The sequence below is a fragment of the Mercenaria mercenaria genome, unplaced genomic scaffold, assembly GCF_021730395.1.
Source record: "Mercenaria mercenaria strain notata unplaced genomic scaffold, MADL_Memer_1 contig_2965, whole genome shotgun sequence".
Taxonomy (NCBI): Eukaryota; Metazoa; Mollusca; class Bivalvia; order Venerida; family Veneridae; genus Mercenaria; species Mercenaria mercenaria.
This window is the reverse complement of record NW_026461061.1, coordinates 66,016-79,391: the sequence shown is the minus strand read 5'-3', so window position 1 is coordinate 79,391 and position 13,376 is coordinate 66,016. Positions and strand designations below refer to the sequence as shown.

Sequence of the window (13,376 nt, the reverse complement as noted above, 5' to 3'; positions counted from 1 at the left end):
CTTTGAAAGTAGTGCTTAGTGCTCCTGTAAAATTTGAAAGCTAGAGCTATTATACTTTGTGTCTTAAGAGTCCGGAAACGGAAAAATCTTATGTTGATCTGGTTCTTTAGGTACGTGTCCGTACCTTTTGACAAGCCTGTAAGTGATTGTCTAGGAGTAAGGAACTCATTTTCCAGATACTGCGAGCTACTTTACATCTTTAATTTTCTTGCAAATAAAATAGCGAATAAGATTTGATCAAAATCCACCTGAAACTTGAATCTAAATGCATGTTTAACAGTCACAAGCGTCTACATTTTCTTTCGCAACGTAAGTAAATATCCGGTGAACATCAAAAAGAACTGGCAAAATAATGTTAAAGTGTGCTGTGACATTAGGTTTTGTTTTTCGTAAAGGGATATATAACCTATGAAATCTGAAAAAAACGGTCCGTTTTCATAGAAAAGTTTGTCTACATGTACCTCTAGCATCAGTTTCTAATAAGTATGAAGTAGGAAATCGAAACCTCTCCAACATCTAAATGAGACGTAACATTTTATAATAACTTCATCAACTGAGCTTGCTTGTGTAGTTTACAAAATTGCTTACTTTTATAATCAGATAATATATTAATCATTTTGTTTCAAATGAAATGGTCATAAGCAATCACTGTTAAAGTACCCTGATAAAATACCTTACATTCATGAATTAATGAAGTTTGATAAGTTTGGATCGTGGAGTCGTTTGAATTCAACTTTATAACAAAATGCCTCTTTTGCATAATTCTTTCTCAAACTAATCAAACTAGTTGTTTTGTTTGGTAACGTTCAAGCCTTGTTTACTAAATATAAACGAAACGAAGAATATGAAATCAAACTCTCCAAATATCTTACACTATGAGAATATGTCATGCATATGAATTGTAATACTGCAAAATATAAAAAGTAAGTAATATCCTTGTAAAAACTGTCTTTCAGAAATTATAAGTAGATTACTATATTTGAACATTGTTGACATATTTCAGTCTTATCGAAAAGCATATTTGTATAATTTAATGTTACAAATTTGGACATATAATTTTGACATATTAGAAATGTGTACTGTTGCAAAATTGTAGCTCGTCTGCATGCATAAACATTAATACAAAAAGGACCCTGATGGCCATGTATCGCTCATCTGACTTTAGAGCCCAGATATCCTAGTATCTAATCTGGCCTAGATTTCATAGAGTCAAACATTTTATGAGGTAGTTCATTAACCACGTTTTTTTTAAGGATTTGACCAAGTTTTTAACTTGATCTAGATTTCATACATACACATATTCTGACAAATATACATGATGATCAAGTTGAAGAAGTGGCCTCTAAAGCTAATGACCTAGAGAACATGTAGCCTTTTGAGTGTTAACAATGTCTTTCCATGATAAGATCGAGTGACCTAGTTTTTGACCTAGAAAATACAGTATCGAACATGACCGAGATTTGACAGAGACAAACATTCTAACAAAGTTTTATTAAAATAAATTAGAAAATTTGGGCTCTACAGTGTTAATAAGATTTCTCTAAGATTCGACCTAGTGACCTAATTCAAGACTACAGGAAACCCAGTTTTTAGCCTGACAAATTTTTCAAAGAGACAGTCATCCTAATAGATGTTTATGAAGATTAATTGGTAAATGTGGTCTTAGATTTTATTGAGGGTAATATTTTGAGCAAGTTTCATTAAGATTGAGAGTGTTAACAGTCAAATTGTTGACGACGGACGATAAATACAACGGTAATCACAATAGCTCACATTGAGCACTTTGTGCTCAGGTGAGCTAAAAACCATATGAATTTGATACATGTTTTAGAACGCAAAGCATATATTATACTTGCTATTTAGTCAATGCATAAGCCTCATTATAGTTAAGTAGGGTATGTTATTTATTATACCTCATTATGTCATGACAGCAAGAAACGGAAAGGAAAAAACAAATTGAACTATTGTTCAAAGGAATATTCAGTGCCCTGAACAAAATAGCGATATAACTAATGCACGGAGGGGCACCAGGGGTCTTCCTCCACCATTAAAGCTGGAAAGTCGCCATATGACCTATTATGTGTTTATGTGTCGGTGCGATGTTAAATCCAATAAAACAAATTGAAAAACAAACTCAAGATAATCATTTCTTAATTGACATCATGTTGCATGCCCAGACAGTTGTGCGGACAAAACGTTTTAACTGGGTACTATGTTTTACCCTATCATTTTTTTCCAAATCTTATCTACAAACTTAACAGGCGGGAAAATTGCTACACTTATCATGACTTTTTACTGTTAAATACAAAAGTGTTCAATATTCGTTCATGTACATGTCTGTAAACAGTTACAGAAAATGTCGACTAAATGTATTCTTAACATCTTAGATCTATAGAAAAATTACTTCTCGCCAACGCTTCTTAGTTTTTTCTTTCAAGAAAATCGAGAACTGTTTGTTCATTCAACGAAAATTTCCAGCAGTTGCATAAAATAAATGTAAGAATAAAACCACTATCAATAAAATTAGATTGCATTGAATTAACAGAAGATGATTCGAAATAATGCTCGGAAGTCAGCTTACCACAACGCCACAATGTCATCAGTTAACTATACAGTTTATATTTGTAATATAAATATTTTCAGGATACAGGTGCGAGGTCAATACATGTAGTATGGCTGTTAATGTTCTATTTAATTTCCAACTTCAGATATATTATTTGAACAAATTCTGCCTAATGATATTGTAAAAAGAGTCAAGATAACTGTTAAGGTATGTAAACGTGTACAATCATTACATTTTATTCAATTTCAAACTTCAGATATATCATATGAACAAATTATGCAAAATGATATTGTAAAAAGAGGCAAGATAATTTGTTATTTATGGGTACAATTTGTTGTTTCATTACGTTGTTATTGCGAAGTAGAATATGAAAGGGTAAAATGTAACTACATTGTAATATTTTTTCATATTAATCTTTTAAAATACGAGGGGTGCAAATATTATACAGGTAGGAGATGTATATTTAAACAATATTTACCAATACACTTTATAGCAAAGCATTTCTGTTTGTATGGGCTAGGTCCCTTGGGTTTATCCATATCGCTAAACACAGATTTAATAATTTTTAAAGGCTGTAACTCTTAGGCCTAACATGATTCGCATTCGTCCTACCATTATGTACAATTTTGCTTCGTATCGATATGATTGACGGACACTGACAGACGGGCACACGTTGAGACACATGGCGACAACTTCACAAATCCGGTATGGATGAATGTACTTAAGTACCAGTGCTTTTAAGGAATTAGATTAACAGAAGTATGAAACAAATAATGACTCTTTATATGATCGGAAAACAATAAAATCCAGAGAGCTAAAACTGTCGTCACTAAATTTTGTTAAATAAGATTGTTTTACTGAATTTGTTAGCACATATCAGTGCATTTTCAAAACAACACTTCATACGATATACCACTTTTCACTGAATTTTGAAGAGAAGCAACATTTTTACCTCTGCGAGATTGTTCGACACAAGCAGTTTGTTTTTGTCTTGTGAAGTACAGACTGAATATGGACCTTTCATATTTATTTTGTTTACAGCTAACACTTTACCAGCTGTTGTCAACTGCACAATTGAATCGGTGCCTGAAGAGCAGATGAAATACAAGTCGTTCATATAATGCGTAATTCCTCTAAGTTTCATGAAACTTTTATCATGAACTGTGCTCCTGTTTCCGTTTGCAAGATTACATATATAAACTGCATTTTCTGTATTGTCTGTTATAAGTAAGTGTCTTGTTTCTTTCGTGTAGCAGCACTTGAAGTTCCTTGCATTGGTAAACTGCATTCCTTCAAAATTAAAATTTAACTGAGCTATGTCTCCGGCAAAGTTAACTTCATGAGCAGGTTCTGAACTATCAAAAGCACCAACAATGCATTTATTGAGGTCAAGGTTCGATACAGAATCACATTTCAGGGAAACTGGGATGACATGTTTTTCAGTTAAAGTATTATTCTCATTTACTTCATAGATATATAATATCTTTCTCAATCCAGTAGTAATGACAACACAGTTGTCCTCAGTAACTGCTAAATTAAGCGGCGAGTATTGCAGTTTGAGTTCTCCTATACTTTCTAACTTTTCATTCATCAAAACACATTTCTTATTACTATAATCAACTGCAACTATTCTACCATCATTCAGAAATTCTATTCCTCGATAACATGGTTCATATTCTTCAATATCTTGTTCAAGCTTGGCTTCGGCCAACAGTTTGAGCGTTTTTGCAGCACAGCTTGGTATAATTTCTGTTTTGGACTCGACTGATACAGACAAATCTTCTGCTGACATGTTTAAGAAATTGTCCATAGTTTTGGGAATATTAAATGATAAGTTTATAGATTCAACTTTGGCAAACTTTAAATCGGCTTGAGATTTTCGACTCGCAAGTTCGTCCATTAACTTTTTCACAACGACAAATTGCTGTTCTTCGGTGCCGTTTTGGTTTGCAAGTTCTAACATATGCATTAAACGACGCATTTCACATGCAATCTCATCGCATCCGACTGCATTTATCATAATTTCAGATGATTTTGCTGTTTGTACTGCTTTTATTTCGCATTTTAGGTTGTCTTCTAATGCATCGAAACGCTCAATAACTTTTTCTTTAAGCTGTTTCAAACGGTCCATCAGCTCAGTTGCTTGAGACGTCAATTTCTTACTTTCACTGACAAAGTGTGCTGCAGACGATTTCATAGTATTCTCTAATTCCGATATTTGCTTCGAAAGTATAGAACGCTGAATTGAGCTACACTTATCCTTTGCAATTTCGCTTATTTCTATCAAGCCTTTGCATTCTCTGTGTGCAATAATAGCACAAGTACTACAACATAGTTTGTCTTCATCTTTGCAATAGAACTTAACCTTTTTGCCATGTTGTTGACATCTCTGGAAAGTTTGAAAAGCCGTGAGAAACTCAACATTTTCTCTTTTCTCAATCTCAACAGATTCGTGATTCCTCGTGAACTCTAAGCTATCATGGACCTTCTTGCATTCAGCACACAGCCTCTCGTTACAAACTGAGCAGAAGATTGTTGCAGAAGTTGCATTGTTCTGTTTCAAGCATGGTTGACATAACTTTTCGTCTTTCTCTGAAGACTTTATGCTAAATGATGCACTCTGTAGTAATGAAGCGAGTGCAAAATTCGGTCGTAAAGATCTAGCCCATTTTTCTGGTGGTTCATCCTTGTCGACAGTTGTCACAAATCGGCAGAGAGGACACTCTATCCCGTCACATAGTATACCCTTTTCTTTGCTTTTTAATATATACTCCTGAATGCATGCTTCGCAAAATGTATGTAAACAGACAAGTGCTTTTGGTTCCTTATAAATCTCAAAACATATAGGACAGTTTGATCCATTTTCTGCTGTGTTAGTAGCCATTGTATATTAGTCTGTAATGAAAATAAGCAAGGTCAATGAAAATGGTACTTAAAGGTCGTCAGACATTCATAGGTTATGGCAAAAATGTCATTTTTAATTGAACTAAAGGGAAATAACCATGCTTTAAAGAGTACATTCTGATTCTAGATTAGCTGAAAAGCATCCACATGTTAATAAAAGACTATTAATATTAACGTATATTTATAAATGATTGCAAAAATATCAGTAAAAATGGCTATTTTAACCAAGTCAGGGACAATACGTATAATACTCGTCTGATTCTAACAACCGTTTACATGGAAGCAGCTGTGAATGAAAATAAACATTCTCACTAAACAACAACTTTTTTTAATAATAGACCCCTGGTCTAAAATCACTGTAATGATTCTGGTAGCACTTACTTAGCTATCTTCCAGTTACTACAAACATTTGACACATACGTTCCATTTTAAATCAAACAAATGGCAATACCTAGGTTCTACCATTCTAGGTTTATTTATACAACATTTTAGGAATGTAGCTTTGAGTAAAAACAAATACTCATACCAAAGATCAGTTCAAGGTGGCAAATCATAACAAAGAAATGGCACCAATTGAACAAGAAATAAAACCAATCAAGGGTATCATTGTAAAGATGCAGGAAACTAACCTCCTGTAACTTGATATTTAACTTTATTATAATCATAGGCTAAAGTTTAAATACTACGACAGAATTCAAAAAAAAAAACTATGAGATTTCAGCAAAAATGATTATTTTTAACGAAATCAAGGGCAGTTACTCCAGTTATACTGATGTAATTTGACATGTGATGTGATGACAAGCGGACGGATAATGTCAAAGTCATATTCGTCTATTTTTCACGAGGTTAACGTTAAAATATCAAGAATTATGCCAGAAAACACTACCTGGGCAAATACACAAGGCTTTCTGTCATTATTCTCGGTTATGTCAGAATTGTAAATAAGTAGTATAAATACATAAAAATCATGACCATTTCTGGTCTGGAGTTTTGGACAAGTTAGCCCATAAACATTTTGAAAAAGAAACTCTAAATTAATTTTCACACCATGTACACAATGCATAATAACCATGTAGGAAAGATAACTCTTGCTTATACTTGATTCGATTTTGGATTCCAATATTATGTATCTACAAATAAATAGAAACGCTCACAATCTCTTTTCATAAGTAGCTTAGAGTTTGATTACATAAAAACTATGAAATTCCATGGGGCCAAACTTTCAATTCTACTTTTAATGGCTAGGCGAATCTTCCTTTGCTATAGATAAGAATGTGATATTGAAAAAAAAATCACCTAGGTCCTACATACCATACATCAGTAAAAATGCAAACAACAGTGACACGTTTTCACAAAAACAGTAAAACAAAGGTCCTTAGGAAGTCACCTTATGACCACAGGCATTTATCATATAAAGTTTGACGTCTATTGGCCAAAGATTTCTCCAGTTATCGATCGGAAACCATTTTAAATTTCAAGGTCGCTGAGACCTTGACCTTCGACCAACTGACCAAAACAATAGGGATTATCTCCTGACTACAGGCAATCATCCCATTGACGCTGTTTAAAATGTCAATGTCACCACGGCCTTGACTTTTCACCTACTGACCCCAAAACCAATAGGAGTCATCTGCTTACCACAGGCAATCAACCTATAAAGGCTGACGCCTGAAGGTCAAACCGTTCATCAATTATCGATTGGAAACCTTTTTCTGTCTCAAAGTCAGTGCCACCTTGACCTTTGACATACTGACCTCAAAAACTGTAGGGGTCCTCTAATTACCGCAGGTAATCAGCCTAAACGTTCTTCAGTTATCAATCGGAAATGGACAAACGGATGGTCAGACCACTATATATGCCAAGGAGCCCGTTGGCGGGAGTGTATTAAAATTTCGAAAAGGATGTAACGTGTCAAAATCTAGATCAATAATGTCTCCAACAACCTTAAAAATAATCAAATAGCATAATCGGTAGAATTATATTATACACCGTATAACCGGCGCCAGTGATTACGGATCACTGCCTGGATGGCAGACCTCAAAATTTGCAGACAATTAATACGTAGGTTAGTTATTTGGTTGTGATAATAGTATACTTAATGCAAGGTGTCTGTTGTACATTGACTGGAGATATCATTAGGTAGTTTTGGACTCGATTTTCCAAGGCAGCATTAAAAAACCGTTTCTGCCAATCACGACAGCAATTTGTCTTTATCCGGGCTAGTTTGGAATCCTATACCATTATCACAACCAAATAACTAACATACGTATTACAGTTCTGCAAAATTTGATGTCTGTCATCCGGGCAATGACGCCGGTAATACGGTGTGTAATCGGTCTTACCTGCCTTGGCATTCATTTGTTATGCAATAACCACAGCAAAGATAACTCTTGCAAATACCTGACTCACGATTTCGAAAATATGTTATCACAATTTTTTTTAAATGCAGGTATTCACTTTTTAAACATAGCTTACTGTTTTGCATAGCGGGTATCTTAAATACTGAATGAATGATCTTTATGACGGGAAAGTGTGCAGCTTTGAAATTATACACTGTTTTCCAAAATGAAAGTACAAAGTATTTGAATGGGGCTAAAATTTCATTTCCGTTTTTTCTCTAAAAGAAATTAGGAAAATCTTCCATTTTAATAAATCCAGTAAATTGTAGGAGAAAAATGCAATTAGCTGCAGACACTTGCTAAAACAAACCCGTGTCAAAATCTAGGACATGACAAACACACAATAACACTTTATCAACACTTTATATGTTTAAAAACACAATTAATTTGTCATTCATTCATACAGTTATAAGAGTTCAAAAGCATAACTTTCATCTGGTTAACAAAAATTACATAAAAGTGTGGGTTGTTGCTAATTCAATAACCATCAAAAATAGTTTGTTTTTTTTGTTGTTGTTTTTTTTGTTGTTGTTGTTTTTTTTTTGTTGTTGTTGTTGCTAGATTATAGGAAAATTTGAGAAAGTGAAATGGCGTAATAAAAACAAAGGGGACCAACAAATTTGACGCGATCCTTTGTTTCCGGTAACATGCTCAAAAAAATTAGGGTAGGTAGATCTAGCGTTTTTTTTTCTTTTTTTGTTCTTTTTTTTTTATTAACGGGTGAAACACAATATAGGGAGCATTTAGAATATCGCATTGTTATACATGGTTTTCAAAAATTTCCTAACCCTTTAGTGCAATTTAACATTTACACTTTATAACACTAAATATAACGAAGTTCTGTGCCAAATTTTATTGATCTAGCTCAAATAGTTTTCAAGCAGTGGCAAAAAACGCATCTAGAAAAAGTCATTTTTGAAGCGTTATGTTGTTGCACTTAGAATTTTCCATATTTTTCAAATAAAATAATGGTATGATATTATATATTTCTATGTAAATGTGTGTTATCAGCATAAAGACAATTTTTTAAGGATTATTTTGGTGTTTGTTTTATCATGATCGGATGAAAATTGTTGAAGCTGTCCAGAAAAATGTGAAATGGGTAAGATGTTATGCAGTTTTTCACTGAAATTCCTTCCTTTTGTTATAATGATTAATTGCAATGCTAACATTATTTTTTCTTTAATATTTTGGTCCGGAATCATTTCTCTGTTGTAATAGTACTTAAAGAAAAAAAATCAAAATCATGTATTTCTGAAATTTATTTGTATGAATTTTTAAAATTGAAAATCAGGTTTTTATGAAAATATGTAGAGTCCGTAACCAATTGTATTTTATTGATTTGTAAGATATTATGAGAGTCTTTATTGATTTTTTCTTATCAAATTTAACTGTTGACATTGAATTTTTATGCTATTTCCTTTATTGTTAACTACATTTTTGCTGTAGCACCACTAATATGGTCACGGACACTACAAAAACACTGTAGTGTCCGTAACCTGTCTTTCAATGGTGTAAATAAACATTTTTTTTAAATTTTGTTTATAGCTATTCTTATTAAAGTAATAACTGATTTCACAAGTTAATTAATCAACTTTATTTTTCATCAACTTGTTGATGTTGCAACCACATTGGAAAACCCTTATTGCGGCATCTTTATATACAGCATCATTTTCTGTTGCTGCAGCATGAAATTGAAAGATGTAATAGCAAACATTGAAGCGATGAGAGATAAAGGATCACTACTTTTTTTCAATTTGGAAGGTTCACTGATGACAAATTTAATAAAGTCTATTAATAATTTCACTACAAAAGGTAAATTTTGTCTATTTAATAATGCTACTTGAAACTGTAGTGTCCGTAACCAGAGCTGAAAAAATTAAAACTTGCATCTTTTTACAGAAAAATGAAAAATTATCATTTCAAAGTTTATTAATATTGAGAAAAAAACAAATATATGTATTTGTTGACAAATATTTTCAGATATAAAAATATAGATACAGTTAAAAAGTGCTAAAAATCATGTTTATCATCTAAATTGCACAGATTTATATTAAAAATGTAAAGATTTGATAATGATAATTAACAGTTATTCACTTAGACAAATTTCTTCAAGAGCATCAATGTTAAGATAATTCAAGTTCATATAGCTTACAATAATGTTTCTTTTCAAAATGTTTCAGAGGGGCAGTGTTATCTGGTTACGGACACTACAGAAATTAAAACAATGTAAAAAACATCCAGTATTACTGAAATTTCTGTTTAAATTATTATACATCTTACAGTTCAAGTGAATAAATCTTTACAAGTATTTATGATTAAAAGTAATATCTAAAAACTTGCAAATGAAAGCAAAATCTCTTCAAGAAGGACTAAGTACAAACCATGTGATGACAGGTACATGTATATTCATTTAGATGAGATTTTATATTTATGTGATGGGCATATGGTGTTGCTGCTCTATGTATGTACGTCCGTCAGTGCGTTCAAAGTCTTGTGTGTCCAACTCCTCCCGCCATTAGATTGCTCTGCTTCAAACTTTCATAGATGAACAACCTTGATGTGTAGATAACCATAAAAGAAGGAATTTCTCAGTGACTATTTTAACCACAGTTATGATACTATGATATTTTTATATAGAAATATAGAATATATCTAGAAAAATCTTGTGTGTCCAACTCCTCCCACACTATTAGCCTGATTTGATTCAAACTTTTCACAGATGAACAAGCTCAAGATGTGTATATTACAATAAAGCGACAATTTTTTTCTGTGACTATTTTACTACAGTTGTGGCCCTTTGATAATTTCTGTTTAATTATAAGGAATATAGAGAAACATTTTTATGTGTCCAACTCCTCCAACACTAGTAGCCTGATTTGTTTCAGACTTTCACAGATGAACAAGCTTGATGTTCAGATGACCGTAAAGGGAGAAATTCTTTCTGTGACTGTTTTTACTTTAGTTATGGCCCTTTGATAATTTTTGCTATATGGAATATAGTATGATAGGAGAAAATCCTGTCAACGATTCCCAAACTTTAAGCCTGATTTGCTTCAAACTTTAACAGATGAACAAGCTTTATGTGCAGACGAAGGAAGGGAATCTTCTCTAAGTATATTTTTACTGGCGGCAGTTATGATCATTTTTGCTTTCTAGAGAATGGGCAATGGCATGTGTATGTGTGCACATCTGTGTCGTATGGTTATAATATCTAGTTTTATACTGCAATTTAATTGCTTTATAATAAAGTAGAAGTATGTCTGATTTCATTGTGCATTTGTGATTCAGATATAGAGTTTTGATCTGATGAGGCACCTGCAGTGCTGAAACTTAAAAGGCACAAAAATGCTGAATAGGTTAGAAGAGGTTAAATGGCAAGAAAGGCAGAAACTCAATCCAGGCCACTGTGAAAATTAAAAGAAAAATGAGAGAGAAAGAAAGAAGGATTGTAGAATGAGACAGCGACAAGAAGTAGTAAAGAGTAACTCAAAACTAGATTAGTTAAGAAAGCAGAACTAATATCAAAATCACATGAAGGAAAAAGAGTGGAAAGAAATTTATGTGTCCGCACAAACATGATCTGTCATAGGAGATAAGAGACAATGTTGTTGCGTTTATAGATGAATCTACTATGACTGATAATAGGGCTACATTTTCAACACCAAGACATCTGAAAATTTGAGAAAAAAAAGTTACAAAAAGATTATAGATATGTGTACTTTCGTTAGATAATTCATATTGTAGTGTCCATAACCATAAACTTAATTTCTTTTTTCTGGTTAGTAACATTCTTGAGGAAAAAAGTGTAAGTGTTAGTTGTGTGATGTGAATACAAAGTATTGATAATAATGTATCACGTAGAGAACTTAATATTGATGGTTAAGTTACAAGATTTCATGAAAACAGTTTTCAGATTTTGTTGTTCTGTTTTCTTTTTCATTGGTTTTAATTTGGCAAGTTGTGTATTTTTGTTTGAAGAATATCAAATTTAAATACACTTTCCATTCAGATATCATTTTAACATTATACCAAATAATTCATGAGTGGATTTAATGTTTTTAACATAATCTAATGCAAAACCATTCTTGAGGCTTTTTTTGTAGTGTCCGTAACCAATTACTGGTATCCATCAACATTTAGGATTTTTTTAAAATTATTCACTTTCCCTTTTAATCTAAGTCATTTTGTTTCAACAAAGACAGAATTTGTGTTGATTTTTCATTAAGTTTTCATCATTAAAACTGAAATTGAAGATGTCAGATGATTTGAAATATACATGTTTTTTAGCAACAAAGTAATATCCAACAATATGTTTCTTTTTTCAGTATCTATACCTTTCCCAGTCCTATTTTTGCCTTGCATTATGTATTTCCATGTGTTTGTCCTACAAAACAGTAAAAATAGTTCAAGTTTATCATAAATTTGAAGCTTTATTTTACAAAATGTACCACTTGTAGTGTCCGTAACCAGCAAAAATATGCATTTTATCAGCCTTTAAAAATTACATTTCCGACACAAGTACCAGCAAACCACTTAAGTTGCTTATACTTCAAGCACTCTACTATGTAGAAAAATACTTTTTTTTGCCAAAATTAAGAACTTATTTTTTCACCTCCAAGTGCAACACTACTGTTCCCTATATTGTGTTTCACCCGTAAGTGAGACTTTTCGGAAATTATTTTTGTGTCAAAAAATGAATAAAAATAAGGGGGTTATGCCTTTAGAGCATCGGTAAGTTGATTTCTAACATCAACCATGTTTAAAGCATGGAAAGTGCAGTTTTGTAATTTTTTGTTAAAAAGTTGAAAAATAATAATCTCCAAGGCCATAAAAACTCGGGTCAAAAAATTAGGGTAGGTCGGGATACGGGAAACAAACATTTTTTACGCCTTATCTGAACGTAGAGTTATTTTGACTAAAAGGGGACTAACTCTAGACAAAATCCAGCGTGTGCGCGAAATAATATAATCGGTATAAAAAGTTTAAAAACATTTAAGTCTTGTCAACAAATACATTACAACACTAAGCTATGCAAAGAAGTCTGCCAGTTCTAGTTGTTTCCAAAAAAAATTGCATAACGAAATCGAAAGTAGAAAGTATAGAAATCGACAGTAGAAACACTTTACCGTTGAATAAACGAAATATACGACTACAACACATTCTCAGTTACATCTCCAATATTTAAAAATGTTCATATTAACTTACCTGGTAAATACATTTAAATCGTAAACACCAAGCAGAAAGCCAGAAAATAAGCAGTCTAGAAATCGAAAGTAGAAACTGTCCAAAACAAAGTATCAATCCAAATTAAACTTACTTTTTTCCAATGAATGATTGTTTAGCCATTCAAATTAGTGTGACGTTTTCATAACAATTTACTGTTAAAAGTAAAGGTTGTTCTTTAACAGCCACTATAATAAAATTGATTTGACCTCAATCCTGCTCTATTTTAAAAATAAACAACTATTTGTGTACACGACGGTAAGCGCACTGACTAGACGGTGACG

The 13,376-nt window shown here is 32.4% G+C and overlaps 1 protein-coding gene across 1 annotated transcript; it reads right to left on the bottom strand.

The window, feature by feature from the left end:
- Positions 1-2,770: 2,770 nt before the first annotated feature.
- On the bottom strand, positions 2,771-13,376 carry LOC128552626 (tripartite motif-containing protein 59-like). The gene is made up of 2 exons (XM_053533669.1): positions 13,187-13,376; positions 2,771-5,458 (listed from the first exon to the last, which is right to left on the bottom strand). Exon 2 carries the CDS (start codon positions 5,445-5,447, stop codon positions 3,483-3,485), a length of 1,965 nt encoding a protein of 654 aa, XP_053389644.1. The 5' UTR covers positions 5,448-5,458; positions 13,187-13,376; the 3' UTR covers positions 2,771-3,482.